Source organism: Leptonychotes weddellii, chromosome 1 (genome assembly GCF_054177405.1).
Source record: "Leptonychotes weddellii isolate Sample4059 chromosome 1, ASM5417740v2, whole genome shotgun sequence".
NCBI lineage: Eukaryota > Metazoa > Chordata > Mammalia > Carnivora > Phocidae > Leptonychotes > Leptonychotes weddellii.
The window spans coordinates 82,259,142-82,278,347 of NC_138369.1; the positions used below are offsets into that span (position 1 = coordinate 82,259,142).

The window sequence follows — 19,206 nt, forward strand, 5'->3', positions numbered from 1 at the left end:
CTTTATTTTCTATCATTTGGTCTTCTATATCACTAATTCTCTCTTCTACCTCATTTATCCCAACAGTTAGAGCCTCCATTTTTGATTGCCCCTCATTAATAGCCTTTTTGATTTCGACTTGGTTAGATTTTAGTTCTTTTATTTCTCCAGAAAGGGTTTCTCTAATAACTTCCATGCTTTTTTCAAGCCCAGCTAGTATCTTTAAAATCATCATTCTGAACTCCAGTTCTGACATCTTACTAATGTCCGTATCGATTAGGTCCCTGGCAGTCAGTACTGCCTCTTGTTCTTTTTGTTGAGGTGGTTTTTTCCGTCTTGTCATTTTGTCCAGAGGAGAATAGATGAATGAGAGAACAAAATGCTAGCAAGTAACACATCCCCAGAAAATATACACTAAACAAGTCAGAAAAGAGCTGAAATTGGGGGAAAAGAAAGGGAAAGAAAGAAAAAAGGGAAAAGAAAAAGATAAAAACAAACAGAAACAAAACAAAACACAGAATATGATCAAATATGATCAGGCTGGTGCATAGATCAGTGCCACACACTAGATTTTTGGTCTGTTGGAAGAAAGTGCCTCCCAAAATTTTAAAGAAAGAAAAACTTACATATGTACAAAAATAAGGGTTAATACAATGAAGGGATGGAACATGACTGTAAAGGTAAAAATTTTTAAAGATTTTATAAAAGGAATTGATAAGTTGGTTGAAAAAAGAGCATTTTTTTTAAAAAAGGAAGAGAATGTGATCAGGCAGGAGACTAGAACAAAACCATACACTAGAGACTTAGGGTATATTTTGATCTGTTAGAAGAAAGTATCTCAAAATTTTAAAGCTAGAACAACTTATATATATGTAACAAAAATAAGGGTAACTACTATGAAGGGATAGAATATGACTCTAAAAATGAAAAATAAAAATTTTTTAAAAAAGGGATTGATAAGATCTTGGTTGAAAAAGGGAAAAAGAAAAATTAAAAAAAAAACAGTTAAAAAAAATTAACTTTGAAAGACTAAAGAATCATGGGGAAAAAGCCATTGATTCTATGTGCAGTATTCCCCTAGCTCTGGAGTTCTGCCGTTGTGATTGATCAGTAAACTTGGTCTTGGCTGGCGATTCTCGCTGATCTTCTGGGGGAGGGGCCTGTTGCCGTGGTCCCCAAATGTCTTTGCCGGAGGCGGAATTGCCCCACCCTTGCCGTCCGGGCTAAGTCATCTGCTCCGGTTTGCTTTTGGGAGCTTTTGTTCCCTGCAAGCTTTTGGTACAGCTTTGGAGGCCGAGAGTGAAAATGGCGGCCTCCCAATCTCTGTCCCAGAGGAGCCGAGAACTCGGGGCCCCACTCTTCAGTGAGCCCCCAGAGAAAATCAGTCAATCACTCCCATCTCCCCGATCTCCGGCCACACTCTGTGCTCACCCGGCCTGTGACCGAGTGTTTCTATCTCTGACACGCGACCCCATGTGGAGTCTCCAGTCCCAGCAGATCCCTGCGGTGCGCTTCTGCGCCACTCCTCCCGGGGAAGGAAGGGGAGTCTCCCCGGATCTGCCGCTTGTTGGGTCCCTGCTGGAGGAGCAGTGGCCCGACTGTGCCGTGGATAACGGTTTATGGCAACCCCGAGCTGAGAGCCCACTCCTCGGCTCCGTCTCTGCAGCCGGCTTCCCCACTCCGATACCTGGGAGCTCTGCCGCACTCAGGCACCCCCGTCTTTCTGTGACCCCGAGGGTCCTGAGACCACTCTCCCAGCAAGGGTTCCACTCCCCGCTTAGCCACTGGAGCCATGTCCCTCAGCGGAGCAGACTTCTGCAAGTCCCGATTTTGTGCTCTGCTGCTCTATCACTTGCCAGAAGTGGCTGATGGAGGCCCCCTCCCCCACTGTCTATCTTCCCGAATATTGCCTTGGATTCACTTCTCCACATGTCCTACCTTCCAGAAAGTGGTCGCTTTTCTGTTCAGAGAGTTGTTGCTATTCTTTTCTTTGATCTCCTGTTGAGTTTGTAGGTGTTCAGAATGGTTTGATCCCTATCCAGCTAAATTCCCGGGATTGCTTTCTTTTTCACATAATTTGTTAGTATAGAAATGCTACCAATTTTTAAATGTTAATTTTGTATCCTGCAACCTTACTAAATTTGTCGATTAGATCTAATAGTTTTTTGATGGTGTTTTTAGGATTTTCTACATACAAAATCCTATGGTCTGCAACTAATCAGAGACAAGTTTACTTATTCCTTTCCAATTCTGGTTTACTTTTACTTCTTTTTCTTGCCTAATTGATTGGCTAGGACTTGCAGCATTATGTTGAATAGGGGACAACCTTGTCGTAGTCCTGAACTTAGAGAAAAGTCTTTCAGTCTTTTATGGTAGTTGTGGGTTTTGCATATATTATGTTGAGGTGTGTTCCTTCCATACATAATTTGTTAAGAGCTTTTATCATGAACTGATGTTGAAGTTTGTCAAATGCTGCTTCTGCATCTATTGAAATGATTATATGATCTTTTTCTGTCAGTTTGTTAATTGTGATGTATCACATTGATTTGTGTATGTCAAACTATCCTTGCATCCCAGGGATAAATTCCACTTGATCATGGTAAATGATCTTTCTAATGTGCTGCTGAATTTACTTTGCAAGTATTTTACTGAAAATTTTTACATCTATAATTATCAGGGATATTGGCCTGTAGTTTTCTGGTAGTGTCCTTTTCTAGCTTTGGTAAGGGACTAGATTGGGTGCATTCAGGTGGTATGGTTGTAGAGTCTGGCTTTGGTATCAGAAAATACTGGTCTAGTAAAATGAGTTTGGGAGTGTTCCCTCCTGTTCAGTTTTTTGGAGGAGTTTAAGAAGGATTATTTGGTAAAATTCACCTGTGAAGCCATCTGCAGCTGGGCTTTTCTTTGTTGGGAGATTTATTATTGCTGGTTGAATCTCCTTAGTAGTAATTGGTGTGTTCAGATTTTCGGTTTCTTCCTGAGTCTTGGTAGGTTGCATGTTTTAAAGAATTTTCCCATTTCTTATAGGATATCCAGCTTGTTGCCACATACTTATTCATATTAGCCTCCTAGAATCCTTTGTATTTCTGTAGTGTGAGTTGTAATGTCTCCTTTTTCATTTATGATTTTGTTCATTTGGGTCTTCTCTTTTCCTTGCTTAGTCTAGCCAAAGGTTTGTCAATTTTGTTATCTTTTCAAAGAACCATCTCTTAGTTTTGTTAATCTTTTGTTTTGACTACATTTTTAAGAGATTACTCTGGTTGTTCTATGGAGAATGGTCTATAGTGGCGTCAGAATAGAGTCAGGGAGACTGGTTAGGAGGTTAAGGGAAGAGATGAGGATGGCCTTGATCAGAGTAGTGGCAATGGGAAATGGAGGACTAAAGAGAGATTTATGAGGTATAATAGAGAGTATGTTGTGTGTTAGTGTCCTTTCTTTGTAAAATGGGGATAATTGTAGTATTTCTGGGGTTGTTGTAAGGATTAAATGTGCTAAATATGTAAGGTACTTAGCTCAGTAAGTACTGGCATATAGTAAATATCTAACGAATGTTATCATTGCTGTTACTGTAACAACTGCTGTTGGCTAGAGGTGGAGGGTAAAGGAAGTCAGGAATGACTAAGATTTCTGGCCCACATGACCTGTTGCATGCTACTAAGATAAGGAACCATAGGAAAAGAAAGGTTTGAGACAGGAGAAAGTTGATGTGTTCTGAAGAGAAGGTTCAGAATTTTTAGGGCCACCAGCATTTATAAGACTAGCAGAGGAAGAGGTGGCTGGGAAGGAATGGTGCTTTTTTCCCCCTCCTTCTTTTCCTAATGGAAATGGAAATAGAGGAAGTTAAGCAAAGGCATGGGCAAACTATGTAAGGCAGAGGTGATATCTGGGTGTCCTCACCTGTCCAAGGCTCTTCCATGACACCGCATGGCCTTTTCAGTCTCACGTCATGATCCAAGCCTGTGTTTCCTAGTTGCAGCCCCTTAGCCTGGAATTTCCTTCCTTTTTTTCTCTGTCCTGTTCAGGCCCCATGGGAAGCCTTCTTGACCCTGCTGCCTTGGCCTTCTCTGCTCCAAGAGTATGTGTATAGCACTTGCACTGGGGAGCACCCGGGTAGACTAGTTAATCTAGTCTCTAGAAACAAACTTTGGTTTAAATCCTGACTCTGTCACTTAACAGCTAGTTGGTCTTTAGGCAGGCTCCAGTATCCTCATTTATAAAATTGAGATATCAATATCTATTTTGTGGGTTGTTGTAAACATTCCTGAAAACGTATGTAATGCCTGGCATCTAGGAGACAACTCTGTAAATTATTATTATTATTAATACTATTACATTAGTTATTTTAAAGATTTATTTATTTGAGAGAGAGAGAGAGTGTATGCGCATGCATGTGTGCACATGCGAGTAGGGTGAGGGGCAGAGGGAGACAGTCCTCAAGCAGGCTCCCCGCCAAAATCAGAGCCCCGTGGGGGGGGGGCGGGGCTCGAGCCCATGACCCATGAGATCATGACCTGAGCCAAAATAGAGTCAGACGCTTAACTGACTGAGCCACCCAGGCACCCCTTATTTATTTATTTTTAAGATTTTATTTTTAAGTAATCTCCACACCCAACATGGGGCTCAGACTTAACAACCTCGAGATCAGGAGTCATGTGCTCTACTGACTGAGCCAGCCAGGTGCCCCACATTAATTACTTTTTAAAAAAAAAATTAGAGCAAGAGCAGGAGAGGCAGAGGGAGAGAGTCTCAAGCAGACTCTGCGTGGAGCCCGATGCAGGGTTTGATCTCACAACCCTGAGATTGCCACCTGAGCCGAAACCAAGAGTTGGACGCTTAACCAACTGAGCCACCCAGGTGCCCCTTAATTACTTTCTTATTTTTTTATTAAGATTTTATTTATTTATTTGAGAGGGAGGGAGAGAACAAGCAAGGAGAAGGACAGAGAGAGCGAGAGAGAGAGAGAGAAGCAGGCTCCCCACTGAGCAGGGAGCCGGATGTGGGGCTCAATCGCAGGACCCTGAGATCATGACCTGAGCTGAAGGCAGACATTTAACTGACTGAGCCACCCAGGTGCCCTTTAATTACTTTTTTATGTTTCTTCCTCCACTAGATTTTGAGTGCCTTTTTGGCAATATTCTCATCATTGTAAATGCTCAGTAAATTTTATCAAGGAATGAATGGAAGGATTTCATAGGTATTAACATTATGCATATTGAGGTAGACATTTTGTTAATCATTCCTATTGTTAACTTGTCTGTTTAGAGGTCTTGTTGGCTTGTCATTTTTACCATCTTATTTACTAAAATCCATTTTAGCAGAACCTGGTAGCTCAGAGAACAAGAAACCTACATTTATGGATGAGGAAGTCCAAAACATACTCATCAAGATGACAGGCTTGAATTTGCAGAAGATTTTTAAGCCATCTATACAACAACTGAAGCCACCAACCTATAAGCTAATGACCCAGGCACAGTTGGAGGAGGTACGTGAATGCAGAAATACTGGTAGAATACCTTTCTTTAAGAGGTTAAACAGGATTTCTAGAGGTCCCTCCAGATACCCATAGCTGCTCTTCCATAGGCACTCATGATGGGGAGTTCCAAGCACAGACTGAGAAAAGAAATGGGAGCAGGCAGGCAGAGAGAAGCAGGGAACATGGCTGAATTTAGGCAGACTGGGGCATGTGGGTCAGGCCTACATGTCCACGCAACCTCCTCTGCTCCCAAACCTGCCTGAGTATCTGTCGTTTGTCCTGCCTGGTTCAGTTTCCTTCTGGAGAAACCTCTGCTGTGAGCTGCTTTGAGGATGATGCTTTGGTGGGATTATGAGATCCTGCTGAACCACAGACTACTCTAGGCACCAGGGTCCTCCTGGAATCATGGGTATGAGTGCTTTGTGGAAGATGCTCTGATGTATGAGTATGTAAAGCATTATTGCTCCTTTTTCTAATTCAAATAAGTTACAGTCATAGCAAAACATTCAGATATCCAATCGTATATCACATGAGGAGTAAAAGTACCATTTTCACTTCTCAGAGGTAATCACTGTTAACAGTATGGCATGGAGCAGTGTGGTCAGTGGTTAAGAGCATGGGCTCTGGAGTTGAGTTGCCAGAGTTCAAAGTCCGGTGCTGCAGATTCTTAGCAGTTTACTTCATGTGTGTGTGCCTCTATCTTCTCTTCCATGAAATAGCTGTGTCACCTAGCTCCTATGGTAGTTGTGGGCATCAAATGAGCCAAATACAGAGTATTTGAACAATATATGGTGTGTAGTACACACACAATAAATGAAATCCTTTATTCTATTTCAAGCAGCTTTTGTGGCCTGGCTTGGTCTCAGAGCATTTGTTTGCTGCAGTGAGAGTAGTTGAGCCTGTAGGTGGTGCTCTCAGCCACACCACAGAGTTGGCAAAGGCCAGGGCCCAGGAGCCTTTTCACTCACTGATTCAGGGCTAGAGCTTCTTCTCTTTGTAGTTCTTGGCATTTTTTCTGCTTTTGTCAGATGATCCTTCTGGCTTGCAACCTTGCGGCTTTCCTTAAGAAATATTTTATTTCATTAGGCTACAAGAAAGGCAATTGAGGCAGCTAAAGTACGATTAAAAATGCCACCGGTTCTGGAAGAACGAGCACCAATAAATGACGTGTTAGCTGAAGATAAGATTTTGGAAGGAACAGAAACAGCCAAATACGTATTTACTGATATATCATATAACATACCACACCGGGTGAGTAAATGTCTAATTGCAAAATGATCTTTATTTGAAATATGTGGAGATGGGTCTGAGGGACGAGGGTCAACATTATTGTGACCCAGCTGTATCTGAATCTTCCAAACCAGAATTCCTGTGACTGGGTGAGACCCTCTGGAAGATCCAGCCCAGCATAAGGAAGAAGAGAAATGCAGATCAGCCCCACATCATCCTGTTACCATTTCCCTGCAGATTATGGACACACTTTATTCCAGATTGACTGCAGAGAAAGAGACAGGTGTGCTAAGACAAAACTAGGAGTTTACAGACAAACCCACCCCCAAACCACAAATAGGCAGAAATCTTCAAGGCAGTGGGAGAAGGGGATTCTTTCTGCCCAAGTTAGACTAACTCCCTTAGCTGAAACATTTTGAGAAAAATGGTTTCTTTCTTATAAATTCTTGAGGATGCCAAAAAAACCCAGACTTCCCAAAGGATTTTCACTTTTCAGAATCTGCAGAAAGAATGACAGGTTTCCGGAGATAATTTTCAGACACCACTTGCTTTTCTGTTGTGGTTTTTATTCTCTAGCTCCTCTTCCCTTGATGGCCAGTTCCAAAAGAACACTCTGGTACTTATAAAATATATCAGTTTTGTGTTTGAATCTTTTCAGTTAAGAGTGAAACAAGCGATTTACAATTCAGCCCACAGAATGCAGAATACTATGTAACGCTACAGTTGGGAGAAGGGCCACCCCACATTAATCTTTTTATCATCTATGATTATGGTTTAGAAGACATGATTTGAACAATGTCCATGTCTGTACATCAGCCACCTGTACACCTGACATGATAAACAGGGATCACAGAATTTCATTTTAATTAAAATTTTTGCTCTGGGGTGCTTTACTATATGTTGCAATGCTTTGAAGGGTGTTTATGGGAGCATTTTATAACCTGAAAGGGAGAAAGGAACTTAGAATTCAAATTGCCACAGTCCTTTTGAGGAATAATTGTGTTATTTAGACATCTGTTATTTTTTTCTATTTGCAGTACCTGATGAAAGTTTTAATTATATCCTCAGAACACATTCAGAGACTCTTACACCTCTGAAAAGTAGAAAGTACCATCTGGTTAATTTAAACATTAATCAAATGTGTATCAGTTACCTGCTATGTGCAGAATTCTGTGTAAGTCACTGGGTATCGCAAAGAATTATAATCCACAGTTCCTGCCCTTTTTCAGCTGACAGTATCTGAGCAGTGTCAAGAATCTTGCACATGATAAATTGCCAGTTAAATGGCACAGTAGGTGGAATTCAGAGGGAAGTAATCTCCTGGCCTAGAATTTGGTAGTTGGAAGAGTGAAGAGACCAGAGGCAGGTGGACAGTCTGACACATTTATGTCTCATGCGAGTTTGGGGAATTATAGAGGTCTAGAATTAAGACTCCACATTCCTGGGTTTGTTCCTTTTATCCCAGGGACTTTAGAAGTAGATCACAAAGTAGTAAAGTCTGTTTCAGTGAGACTTTGGGATGGGGAAGTGAAGCAGTTTGAAAGGTCTCATAGCACTTCTTTCCTCTGAAATGGATTTAAATGAATCTCTGACCTGCTTTTTTCAGTTGAACCATTTTATGCATTAAACCCACTTTAGGACCGTAGTTGGCACTTAGTAAATACTTTCATTTTAGATTTCTGATTGTCAGAGGCACAGCAGTGATTAGTGAAGGAAATATCAAATCTTGCCAAGTGTTTGAGGTTTAAAATTATTATTGAAATCATATATGACTGCATTTTGCATCTCCCAGTTGCATTTTATATTTTGATTGCAAATTATTCTTATAATGGTGCTTAGTGGAAAACTGGAACTAGAAATAAGTCTTCACAAACCCATCCTTGATTATGTTTTCTATTTCAGGAGCGTTTTATTGTTGTCAGAGAACCAAGTGGCAGGCTACGCAAAGCCTCTTGGGAAGAACGGGACAGGATGATACAAGTTTATTTCCCAAAAGAAGGCCGTAGAGTTTTAACACCAATAATTTTCAAGGAAGAAAATCTTAAGGTAAAGTGACTTTGGTTTCCTAGAGTCAGTGGTGATGGTTTCTTCGTGAAACAAGTTGGCTCTGGCGTTGTAGGGCGTTCCGGTTTGATAAACACACATACGTGTTTCTGATGGTGACTCCTCTGCTGTTCTCTATCTGCTGTTCTCTATCTTGCAGTTGGCTTAGTTGGGATTTGAATCTAGGTGTGACAATTAGGAAGCCTGTGTTATTTCTGCCTCCCACTTACTGAGCACAGAAGTGGATGAGCACATCTGTCATGGTATCAGGACAGGTGTTGAGCTTTCATGTTTTTCTCATCGAATTCCAACTCTTCTGTGTGGTTTTAGACCATGTATAGCCAGGACCGGCATGTTGATGTCCTCAATCTCTGCGTTGCCCAGTTTGAGCCAGATTCTACTGAATATATCAAAGTGAGTATATTTTATAGTTTCTAAGATGGACTTAAGTATGGTTATGAGTAAGAATTTTACAGGGGAAGAGAGGAGAAATACCTGAACATCTATTAAGTACCTGATGTACATCAGATATTTTATCCTCACAGCAGCCTTTGAGTTAAGGATGGGGGAATTTACGCTTGGAGAGTTTATGTAGCTTGCGGCAAGTTGCACAGCTAGTAAATGGTAGTGTTAAGGACCCAAACTTGATGGCAGAGCTGCTTCTCTTTTCAGTTTATCATACAGGAAGAGTCATTTAGTAAAATTTGCCAAAATGTAATGTATGCATCTTACAATTCAGTTTAATAAGTAATCATGTAGTGCTTTCTACATACAGTATTGCGGATAGTATAGGCGACAGTATGAACTAGGACAGGATGTGCTGTGTCAAAGCTTGCAGTCCAGAAATGATTGTGGGGAAGGGTGCTAGATAAGTGTGCAGATAATTATCACCTTAGGTTTGAGATGTTAGGTGCTAAGACAAGACTACAGAGTGCTTTCAGGAAAGGTTTCATAGGATTCTTGAAGAGGGCAGGGCAGGAGGGGCATGGAACATTGTGGAGTTGGATGAGAAGAGGTGTTTCAGGCAGGGAGAAGGAACAGTGTGAACAAGCAGGAAACAAAAGTGTGCTTGCAGATGGCCAGTCATCTGGTTTGCTTGTACATGCAATGTATATGTATGGGAGGTGTTCAAGGTTAAACTAGAAAAGTAAATGGGGCCATGTCTCAGGTGACCTCAGATGCTAGGCTCAAGAATCTGGACTTCAGTCAGCAGGGCTTTGAAAGCCTTTTGAACACAGGAATGCCCTTATCATAGTCCTCAGTTTGCAGGATCGGTCTGGAAGAACTGAAGGAACATTAGTTAATAAGGTGGAATGGGGTAGTTGATGGGATAGGGGAAAAATGGAGGAGTGAAAAAATACTTTTTTTTTTTTTTTTTAAATCCCCTAGTGACCAAGATAATGGTGGTCCATTATTTCTAGTGGTCTACATATATGTAATAGGTGCTTCATAAATAGTGGCTGGCTGCTGAAAAGTAATTGATATGGCTATAAATGTGTGGCAGACTTGTTCTGGGCTGCCGCACACTTCTAAGTGCAGGATTGATCTAGACCATACCTATTGGTTAATGAGAGTAGAGGCAGGTATAAATAGACCTGGTTTACTGGTCCTTTCTTGGGCAACACTCATGCAAGTAAATGTGTATCCAGTAATGCTCACTTTTTATTTTCGTGTTCCTGAAAAAAATTGCATTTTATGTGAATAGATTCATCATCAGACCTATGAAGACATAGATAAACATGGGAAGTATGACCTTTTACGTTCAACAAGACACTTTGGTGGAATGGCTTGGTATTTTGTAAATAAGAAAAAGATTGATGGTTTACTGATTGACCAGATTCAGAGAGATTTGTAAGTATGATCTTAATAAGTAAAAGAAATTCTTACTACTAGTACGGTAAATCTGTATTTAAGCTACTTTTTCTGTGTATACACTGTAAGTGATGACAGTGTATTGTCCAGTGATAAATACCTTTCACTTACCTCTTTTATTTGTGGTTGGTTCTTCCAGCGTAACCCACTTTTCTCAGTCTTTGCTTTTGTGTTATTTAAATAGGGTGAGATTCTTTGAAAGAGTAAGTGGCTGTGGATCTGTATTATATACCTGGGATACTGACTTATCCTGGGCCTCACCAGTGTTCCTGGGTATCAGTGAACTTCCCAGGCACTCAAAGGGGATTAAATGGGAAATGTAAAGACATAAGCTCTGGCAGGTGCCTGGTTTCTGGGGGAACTGGGGCTTTTCAGTAAAAGTCATCATTTAATTTATGAAAATACTATTGCTTTTGATATCCCTTGCTTTTGCAAGATTTTTAAGGCACTGAAAAAAAATTAGATTTTTTTCCAAAGTTGCAAGAAACAAGGAGTATCTTTTGTATTTTAACTGGTGTGCTTCCAGGTTTCTAGCTGAAACAATAGTGTTCTTTACAACTTGTGATGAAACTGAAAAGAAAATTGTTCTTGAGTATCTACCAGTTGGATTAGAAATGCCAAAATGACAAGGAAAAGAAACCAGCGTGGCTGTAGTAAAAAAGTCAACTTTCTACAAAAAGTCCTTGACTGACTCAAAAGTCTGAATTACAGGAGGGTTTAGTGATTACTGCCACCTTCAGACTATAAGGAGCTGTGATTCAGCATATCCTCCATGTCATCTGATCTAAGCCATTTACATAAAGGTCCGAAGGCATTTGGAAATAGAAGGTTCCACAGGTATTATCTAAGAAATACATTCCATATTTGGAAACAGAGCACCATTTCTCATAGAAGCAGCATTCTTAATGGTAGATGTCTTCAGACCAGCTCACTTCACCAGCAAGTGTAGTGTAATCCAATTCAGAGGGCAGATATATACCTTCATCACACATAAGTAGGGGGCTGGGTGACGGTCATGAGGATAGTCCAAAAAAGGGACCTACTTTCAGGTGATTTAGCAGTGACATCTCCTGTGAATAAATTTTCTTATAAAGTTTTTGAGATGGACTCATTCTGAAATGATTCTATTATAAAGACATGTAACATTTTTGTAAACAGAATAAGAAATGTATAACTGAACGTTAAAGTTCTTTGTCAAAGTGTACTAATATAGGATATTATATTAATACTCATTACCTCATGTAAGTTTTACATCCGAAGCAGTTTACTTGTATACTGGGAGGGAGTTTTGAGTACTTAATTTTTCCTGCTGTGCATTAAGTACAACTAAGTACTTGAGGGATTTCTGACCAGGACAGCGTGCTGCAAATCCCAGACTAGACAGTAGAGGGTGCATGTCCTCACGAATGGAACCCAGGGCAGAACTGAGATTCTGCATGTTTATTTCAGACTCAAGTCCCACTGTTGGTTTTTAATTTTTTTTATTAACATATAATGTTTGTTTCAGGGCTACAGGTCTGTGATTCATCAGTCTTAGCACAGTTCACAGTGGTTTTTAAATGAGATTCTTTTAAAATCTTTTTGAACATGTAAATTTATTTGCTCTTATTTTCAAATATGGGCTGGGTGTTAACCTAACTTGTTCAGTAAGATGCAGGCATTATACTTTAGCATGAATGTAATGAAGCCCTAAACAGGAATCTAAATATAGAAGCCCAGTTACCACATGCCAAAGCTCCACAGGGAATTTTATTTATTTGGGGAATTTTGTTGCCAAGTTTATTGGACTTTGTTAGATTATAACAAGCACATACATTTGTAATGAACATGTTTCAGTATTTTTCCCTGAAAAATTTTACTATATGAACAGCCCTGGTTTCTCAGTTCTCCCAGAAGATGGCCTTAAGAGTGGATGGGCCTTGGGATAAGCCTAGAGCATTTCTCTAAGGTCACCATGGCTTGAGAAATTCTTTACCTACTCCCACTGTCACCCCACTTTTTATCCCCCAGCCCAGGTTTAATAGGAAAACAGGGGAAATTAGTGAGATAGCTGGGGAAACACTGAATTAGGATGTCTTCACCCCTTTACCCCCCTAGCTGGAAGCTAGTGACTCACTATACGGAGCACAACCTCAAAAGCACAAGCATTTTAGAAAGGATATTTACCCCTTCAGCTTTGAGGTTGCAAATGGTGGGCAAGTGTTGACTATGTGAGAAGATAGTGATTGACTGTTTTGGGGAAGGCCAAGGAGGTTTTTATGCTGATAAAAGTTGTTTAGAGGTTTCTAAAAAGGTAAGTACACACCAGAAGAACTGAATTCTAGATTGCTGAAGTAGAACCTGACATTCCTTCTGACTCAGGAGCATAATTTCAGATTTACTTCACTAGGATGCTCATTTTTAACTAAGGGTTCCCATGAATAGACTGGTGGCCTGGAGTCTTTCCTTGGACTCCTAGGAGGCCTCTTGTGGAGGCATTTATTCACAGATTCAGTCTTAATGAAAATCTGTTAGCAGGAGATGTCACTGCTAATGAACTTGAAGGCAGGTGGCTTTGAGCGTCCCCTGATCACCAGCCTCCAGCTTATGTGGGATGAAGGTAATATTCCTGCCCTCTGAGTTGGATTACGTTATTATCTGCTGGTGAAGTGGGCTGACCTGGCAGCCACCTACTATTAAGAATGTTATTTCTATGAGAAGTGATGCTCCGTTCCCAAAAAGAATACAGTCACATATAGAATATATTCATTTTCATAAATGGGGCACTGCCTGTGCTGATTCCTGCCCTGCCTACCTCAGTATGGATATGAAGCTTAAATTAGCCGATTTTCTGAAAATGCCTTTGAAGATATAAAACTAAAGGCTTAAAAAATTCTGGCCCAAGGAAAGTTTGAAGTGTAATTTAGTTTTACGTTGGCACACATTTTTATAGGACTGTGAAGCAAATGAAGAAAACCCACTGATAGCAGTAAATCCTTTCACTCTAGAGTTGATGATGCCACAAGCTTGATTCAGCTGTATCACCTCCTCCATCCGGATGGCCAGTCAGCTCAGGAGGCTAAGGAGCAGGCTGCTGAGGGATTACATTTAATTAAGGTAAAGGGACTTTTCCCACACTGGCTGTTGTATGGTGATAATTAGTTGGGAAGAATTCTGAAGTGGGTCATATCTAATGGTAACTAAACAGATTTCACATACACAGAAAATTTGTGATCTTCAAATAGGAACTGGAGTCCCATATTTCTTCATCTGATAACAGAAACAGATGGGATGGGGGTGGGGGGAGCTGCAGCTGGAGTCCAAGTAGTTCAGATAGTAGGGCAGCAGCCCCCTTGTTCTTTGAGGTGATCAAGTCACCAGCAGGGCAGGGTGGAGGGACGAGGTAAGCACATGTTCCCAGTGCACCTTCTTGTCCTAGAGTGTGGTCACGTTCCTGTCCAGAAGGGGAGAAGGTGGTGCTTGCATATTACTCAGCCTTAGTTGCATTATCATTTTGGAAGTGCATACCTCTCAGAACCATGGGCTTACACAAATTTCTCTTTTTTTGTGTATTTTCAAATGCTCAGAACAGACATGGTTTTGTTGTTCTGGCTTCTCTCCCAGTTTTATTTTATGCTTGCTACAAAGCAGTTCTAAGGATAAAAATGACCAGTGATGACCCCCTAGGAGTAGAGAGAAACTATGGTACTAATTTTGGTTTTCTGTGATAGGCCAGATAAAGCAAAATGCTTTTGGGGAAAATATTCTGTAAATATTCTCTAAAGTGAAAAATTAGTTTGTTGACTCATCCTCCAAATTTATCTTGAAACCTAATGTTTTTCATTTTGATCTAGCAGGAGGTGCACTGTCAGGTTTTAATTTTTTTCTGGAAATAGGCTAAGAGAGCTGGCAGCCATATTAGGATTCTTCTGGTGTTTAGAACTACTGTGGCTTGAACTGTGTCAGATACTATTTTTTTGGTCCATGTAGTATGCTTGTTTTATAATCAGAAAAAAAAAATATCGTGAACCTTGGAAGACTTTTTAAACTGGGACTTTGCTAATGCAGAAATGGAAAACTTTATAGTGTGTGTCCTATTGCTTAAAAGAGTTTCTTTTTTTAAACAGGTCTTTGCAAAAACAGAAGCACAGAAGGGAGCATATATAGAATTAACACTACAAGCTTACCAAGAAACATTCATTAGCCATTCTGCAGCTTCCTGAAAACATTTTTTAGAATAAATTTCATTTTACTAAATTATAACTTGCTTTCTCTGGTAATGTTGAGCTGAATGTTTAAGACTGTCAAAATTAAAAGTACTGATGCGAGTTCCCTATATAAAATTGTTTTTTTTAACAGTGCCTCTAACAGAAATACAAAGAAAACCTTGTTACTCCACTCATTTTCCTAGGCTGCAAGGGGATAATTGAGAAGTGTATATTTGAGTGCCTGGTTATGAATGTCCCTAATCAGACAGGTGCAGTGTCAAAGACCAAAAAAAAGTACTTGTATCTTTCTGTATTACCAAACAGTTTAAACAGAGCCCAGCTTAACGAGATAAGAGGACCTGGGTTTCAGATTCCAAAATCAGGGTGAGGCATAAAAACCGAAGTATATAAACTTGGGGGAGGGTGAACGTGAGCAAGAAAAAGGGTTAAGAGAATGAATGTGAGCTGATCCCTAGGTGAGGTGTAGTTTGGCTCAGCCTTCTAAAACTAGAAGCTTATTTTCATTATTTAGAATTATTTAGAAAGGAAACTTGCAAGTATTTTCATTAATTCAAAAGATTTTATGAGATACGGTCTAATGACAGTATGAAAAAAATCAAAGCCCACATTTGGTTTACTTAACAAGGAAACAGTGATTTAGGTGCTGCACATAAACCACGCCTAAGATGAGAAAAGCACTGTACTCCCAGTGGGCCACACACAGCGTTTTCATATAAAAATCTAAGGAGTTTCTCAGGGTCCAAAGCACTGTGGTCAGGGTGGCAATCAATACCCGTCCATAATGATGATCTGTGAAGTTGGGTTCTCAAGAAACATTACGCTCAATCATCCAAAATATCTTCATCCAGGTTGATGTCTGTCGTGTCAATATCTTCTAATTCCAAATTATCCAGATCTACTTCCAGTTCAAGTAAACTCTGCAAAGAAGAGTTATATAGCACTTTGTTATCTCTGATAACCTTCTGAAGTTACCTCTGATTCATGATCCAAAGGGAACCAAAGCAATAGTCAAAAGGGGCATTTTCTCATTTCAGAGCCCCTGCTCTGAAAGTGATGACATCACTTGAAATGCAGAGGCCTGCCCATCCTGCAACCATTCATGGGGAGGAAGAAGTGAGCCTGGGGTTCCCATGGAAAATCTAGGTATGATGTCTGTACCTTTTCTTCTTTGTTGGCTGTGTGGGAGGCCACAATAACTGGAGTAGGAGAAGCAGGTTTCCCATCACGTTCCTGAAAGCCCAAGTGGAGACACAGATAAAGATGAAGGAATTTGTTCAGGTAATTTTCCCCCAAGGGAAGCTGTTTAGGATTAGGAAGTGGGAGATGGTACTTAAAATGAACAAATCTTAACCAGATTATCTCATGCAGTATTCTACTGACCTGTTGAGCTGCAGATCTTGAGGGCTGAAAGCCTTTTGCCTCTTCCATAACATTTCTTTCTTCGTTTGGCTATCAGAATAAAAGCAATGATGAAATATTCTGAAATCATAATTCATCTATGAACTTGACCCAAATACCAGATATTAGCTCTCAATCCAAGTATGAATGCACTTCTACCCTCTAGTCACAATAAATGAGGTCTGGTTGCCTGGAGACTCACCGTGACAAGTGGGTATTGCTTGGCTGGCCACAGATCAGCATGTGTTTCCTTCACCCATTCTTCCACAACAAAGGCTTCTTTTAATCCAGGAAAAAGGTTTTCATACTCTGTTGGATCGGCAAGGGATTCTGCTGCTTTCTGATTGACTTTTGAAAGATTTTCTCTCCAGAGTTTCACCACCCTATTGTAGAGAACATGGAACCAAAGGGAGACTGAGTAAGTATGCTCTAGTTTTTATCTGAAACATTTGTTCCTAAAACTAGAAGTCTGTACCTTGAAACCTGACTGGGTAAGTAAGTCCGGGCCAGGAAGGCAGCTTCTGGCAGTCGGCCAGTTCTGATCAAGAGTTCCAGGCAAGCATCAAGCCTAAAGATTAAAAAGGAGAGGCACTATTACCAAGAATAGACAAAGAAATGTAGATTTAGTGTTGCAAAGTCAGTATTCTTTCCCCAACTTCCACACATACAGCTCATTTCTGTCACTGAACCATTTACTTGTCATCACCAGTGTGTTTACAAAATCAAAGGATGCCATGAGCATGAAGGATAGGACACGTTTGTGATCATTTTCAATCTCGTGATAACTTGTTTTAAACAACTCCTAAGAAGCAGCTAAGGGGGCTTTTCAAGACCAGCTAAGGCAGCTTAGACAAGCACATTTTAAAGGCTTTCAGGAGATACAGGAGCAGAAACTCAGTTTCACAAGTGGGATCATCGAGGTCAGTGTCTCCATTGTGGGCTGTGCTGGCAACCCAGTGATGCCCAGCCAGAAAATGTCCTAGTATGTTTTCTTAATTTCAATTTTCTTTTTTTTCTAAGTTTGATTAAGTAGATAATGTGTTTTAGAATTCACAGGTTTTTTGGGTGAAAAAAAAAAACAGGGTTTTGGGTTTTAGAAAGGTAATACAGTACATATACTACACATTACCTAACATCCTCAGCATCAAATAAAAGTCGTAAACATTAATATTCTGCAATAACACATGAATACTAAATGTGATAAAATGAGTGGCATAAAAGCAACTAATAAAAATAGTACTTCAGAGTTCAGGTCTTGCCATCAAATAAGTTATAAGAAACTATTTTCAGGACATTTTTTGGCTTTTAAATTACGGACCTATTCCTACAAGTATACAAATTTATAAATACATACAGAAACACACTGGGGTATACTAAGTTTCTATAATAAAGTGTGAGGTTTAAAAACGTCACTAGGGCAAGGTTATTGAAGACTTTTGTTTTATTTCATAATATGGTCAACTAATGTTGAGATGATTTGGTTTGCACTAACTGCTAAACTTTTAGAAATATATGATATTTTTATGCTTTACAATTGGACTCAGTTCTAGAACTACCTGACATCCTCAACCCCCTTTATTCTTGTCATGGACAGGTCAGAACTACCCAATTTGGGTAAAACTACCTGCCATTTGGGTACTACGGGAGCAGCACAACAGCTTCCTGCTGTGGTAAAATAAGATGGCTCAGCTAGGGAGAAGCAGGGCTTTTGAGGAAGGGGTTTAACATTTCTCTCAGTCCAAGCCTCCCTAAACAGCTCATTTTGCTCATTTAGACCAAATGTGTAAAGAGCATCCCTTGCTGAAGGCGAATGCCACCAAGGTAGCACTGTCCTCTGACTGCCCCCACTAGCCAGGGGCTAGGCCAGAACTCTGTCCATTCTCTTTCCAGGTTCATTCTTCCTCTCTAAACCACCCTCACAGTCAGTGCAGAAATCAGTGTTTTAAATTACTATGCCCGCCTCTCTTAGACCTAGGATAAATACTTACTTGCCCTGTAAAAAGTAGCTCATGAATGCCACGTTATTCTTGCCGTCTCTCTCTGCACCCTCTGCTAGTTTGTTCACCATACTAGCATTTCCGGAGGCAGTGGCCAAGAGCAACAGACCCCCATAATCCTGTGCATGGTGCAGGCACTCCTGGGCAAGGCCAAACTGACATTTACTGATGGCAAGTTCGGCAAGTTGTTTCCACTTTTGTTCTGACTGTAAGAAAGAGTTTCCAAGTTAAAACATCTATGGAAATAAACATTTGAATTGTCAACATCAACACTCTTCTGTTAACCTGAGTATTACGATGCTGACAATGGGAGATATTTCATACATGTACTGAGCTGTGCCTATTAAGTTGTTCTATCAATCAAAATAAGAATGGAATGACAAAATGTGTAATGAGAAAATGGAAGTTATTCACATATACAAAATTAATTCAAACACACATCAATTTTAATGATGCGTGTATAATCAACCCATTATATTTTGATTTTGTAATTACACAGTAAAACTAAAAGTAATACTATCTAATTGGAGTTTTAAGGTAATTAGATTGCAGTTACTTTAATGAGTGATTTAATACCATTTTTTGAAAGAGCAGAAAATTGCTTTTTATGTCCTTAAATATTTAACCATATTATCTGTCATTTGCAGCTTCTCAGAAATCAAAATGCTACACATTTGGATGATCTTAACATAGCTGAAATTTATTTAGCACATCTGAAATGAATTTACCAATAAATGCTAGCCTTAAACCACAGCTGGGGGGGCCCTCAATAGATAACAATTCATTAAAATGTCACTAAATTGTGTCAAAATATTAAAATCTTTCTTTAAAACCAACAACTTTCTCACTAGTTTGGGATACTGGCAAATTACTGCTTTGTCTGTCTGTACTCTTAGAGTTCCCAGACTAGTATATCTAGTATCTTACATTTTCTCTTACAAAATAGATCTCGTATAAGCTATTGAAAACACTTTTTCGGGGCGCCTGGGTGGCTCAGTCGTTAAGC

At 40.0% G+C, this 19,206-nt stretch overlaps 2 protein-coding genes across 4 annotated transcripts in view; one reads left to right on the forward strand and one right to left on the reverse strand.

Moving 5' to 3' along the window:
• Positions 1-14,904, forward strand: part of MRPS22 (mitochondrial ribosomal protein S22) — a 23,068-nt gene extending 8,164 nt beyond the window's left edge. Inside the window, exons 2-8 of one of the 3 annotated variants that reach the window (XM_006734192.3) lie at positions 5,295-5,461; positions 6,539-6,703; positions 8,585-8,728; positions 9,056-9,139; positions 10,431-10,576; positions 13,585-13,693; positions 14,704-14,904. In XM_006734192.3, coding sequence (XP_006734255.2) covers positions 5,295-5,461; positions 6,539-6,703; positions 8,585-8,728; positions 9,056-9,139; positions 10,431-10,576; positions 13,585-13,693; positions 14,704-14,799 — 911 coding nt within the window. In that variant the 3' untranslated portion in view covers positions 14,800-14,904. The remainder of the gene's footprint in view (positions 1-5,294; positions 5,462-6,538; positions 6,704-8,584; positions 8,729-9,055; positions 9,140-10,430; positions 10,577-13,584; positions 13,694-14,703) is intronic. The other 2 variants (XM_031029100.2, XM_081827023.1) reach the window with 2 other exon arrangements.
• A 440-nt stretch (positions 14,905-15,344) lies between these two features.
• The window catches only part of COPB2 (coat protein complex I subunit beta 2), a 27,524-nt gene continuing 23,662 nt past the window's right edge, over positions 15,345-19,206 (reverse strand). Inside the window, exons 14-19 of the mRNA XM_081803266.1 lie at positions 18,192-18,427; positions 16,679-16,771; positions 16,406-16,586; positions 16,186-16,254; positions 15,964-16,035; positions 15,345-15,722 (exon numbers count right to left, since the gene is read on the reverse strand). Coding sequence (XP_081659392.1) covers positions 15,627-15,722; positions 15,964-16,035; positions 16,186-16,254; positions 16,406-16,586; positions 16,679-16,771; positions 18,192-18,427 — 747 coding nt within the window. The 3' untranslated portion in view covers positions 15,345-15,626. The remainder of the gene's footprint in view (positions 15,723-15,963; positions 16,036-16,185; positions 16,255-16,405; positions 16,587-16,678; positions 16,772-18,191; positions 18,428-19,206) is intronic.